General features: G+C 53.8%; 1 protein-coding gene across 2 annotated transcripts in view; it reads left to right on the forward strand.

The window, feature by feature from the left end:
- The first annotated feature begins 465 nt into the window (after positions 1–465).
- GGCX (gamma-glutamyl carboxylase) overlaps positions 466–1789 on the forward strand; it is a 20136-nt gene continuing 18812 nt past the window's right edge. Inside the window, exons 1-2 of one of the 2 annotated variants that reach the window (XM_003799209.3) lie at positions 466–599; positions 924–1094. In XM_003799209.3, the coding sequence (XP_003799257.1) occupies positions 557–599; positions 924–1094 (214 nt within the window). In that variant the 5' untranslated portion in view covers positions 466–556. Of the gene's footprint in view, positions 600–692; positions 764–923; positions 1095–1789 lie in introns of those variants that run through there. The other variant, XM_023518775.1, reaches the window with a different exon arrangement.

Genomic DNA, 1789 nt, shown 5'->3' on the forward strand with positions numbered 1-1789 from the left:
CTTCAGAACCTAGGGTTCTTCGCAGGTACTAAAGAGAGAATGAAGGGACGCTAAGCCCAGGCAACTCTTCCAAAAGCGTCCTCAACTCTCTAGCATAGAAACGGTCCTTTGCGCCTGACTCCTCAAACCAGGGGGCACTCCAAAGCACTGGAGAGGATTAAGGGTATCAGGGAAGAGCCCGGGGAAGTCGAGGAGCTCCAAATCTTAGAGTTCAAGGAGCAACAGAGCCTCTGAAGGCCTTAGGGGCAAGCCTGACAGTGTGCTTAGAGACAAAACAGCCTACAGACACACTCAGCCCGGTTCTGCCACTGAGTGAGGCAAGGCCACCCACGCCTCTTCGAGCCCGCGAGCCCCGCCCCAAGGCTCCACGTTCCGCCCCCTGCCACCAAACACGCAACTTGGCGCGGCTGGGGGGTGGGGCCTTTCACGACACTGCGGCCCTTTCCGGTTGGCCGCGCAGATGCTGATGTGTCGAGAGGCGGAGCCCAATAGAGCAAATCTTTGCTGCCACCCTCATTCAGTCGCGGCTGTTGTGGTACCCCTACGTCCGTAGAGCATGGCAGTGACTGCTCGGTCCGCGCGGGCACCGCCTAACTCAGGTAGGCTTGGGGCTCCGCCGCTGGTCTCAGAGGGGCGGGGGCAAGAGGGCGCGCGGTGGAACCTGGGGAAAGGGGCTTCCGTGGAGAAGAGGGTGTTTTGAGAGATTGCGGAGTATGGCTTCTGGACGATGACGACATTCGGGGCACTTTGCGGCTAGAGAGCGGTAGTCTGAGGGGTTCTGGGACACGGGGGTATCTTGGAGGAGCGGCTGCCCTGCGGTGATGTTTCTGGTAGTCTGCGGACGCCCTGGGTTTATTGGGGCTGTGATTTGGGAGGCGTCCCCCCCACCCCTGCACACACTTTTTTCCATTTATTGGTTGTAGGTAAAGTACAGAAAGACAAGGCTGGACAGACCTCAGGGCCCAGGCAAGGCAGCCGAATGGGGAAACTCTTGGGTTTTGAGTGGACAGATTTGTCCAGCTGGCGGAGGTTAGTGACCCTGCTAAATCGACCAACGGATCCTGCAAGCCTGGCTGTCTTTCGTTTTCTCTTTGGTGAGTCCAGTTTCTGGTTGGGAGCAGTTTGGTGTTGGGTGGGAGAATGTCAGTTGTCCATTTCTTGGTTACTAGTAGACTCTGGCTCCTTTTCCTCAGAGCTGAAGATACTGATATGAAGGAAGAGGTGTTTGTAAAGTTTAGAATCAAACCTGGTTTTGTCTCCTCCAAAGGAGGTTTTCATTTCTTTTTTTCTAGACAGAGTTACATTTTGTCTTCTTCAGTAAAATACTGTGGCATCATAGCTCACAGCAACCTCCAGTTCTTGGGCTCAAGCGATTCTCTTGCCTCAGCCTCCCAAGTAGCTGTGATTACAGGTGCCCACCACAACACCCAGCTATTTTTTGTTGCAGTTATCATTGTTTAGCTTGCCTGGGCCGGGTTCAAACCCACCAGCCTTGGTGTGTGTGGCTGGCGCCATTACCACTGTGCTTTGGGCGTGGAGCCTTTTTTTTTTTTTAATGGAGATGGGGGTCTCCCTCTTGCTCAGGCTGGTCTCAAACCTGTGAGCTCAGGACAATCCACTGGCCTTGTCCTCCCAGAGTGCTTGGATCAGAGGGATGAGCCACCTCGTGTTCCTTGTTTTTTTTTTGAGATAGAGTCTCATTTTGTTGCCCCCAGTAGAGTGCTGTGGTGTCACAGCTTACCGCAACCTCAAGCTCTTGGGCTCAGGCAATTCTTTTTTTTTTTTTTTT

Source organism: Otolemur garnettii, unplaced genomic scaffold, assembly GCF_000181295.1.
Source record: "Otolemur garnettii isolate 467f Iridium unplaced genomic scaffold, OtoGar3 scaffold00147, whole genome shotgun sequence".
Lineage (NCBI taxonomy): Eukaryota > Metazoa > Chordata > Mammalia > Primates > Galagidae > Otolemur > Otolemur garnettii.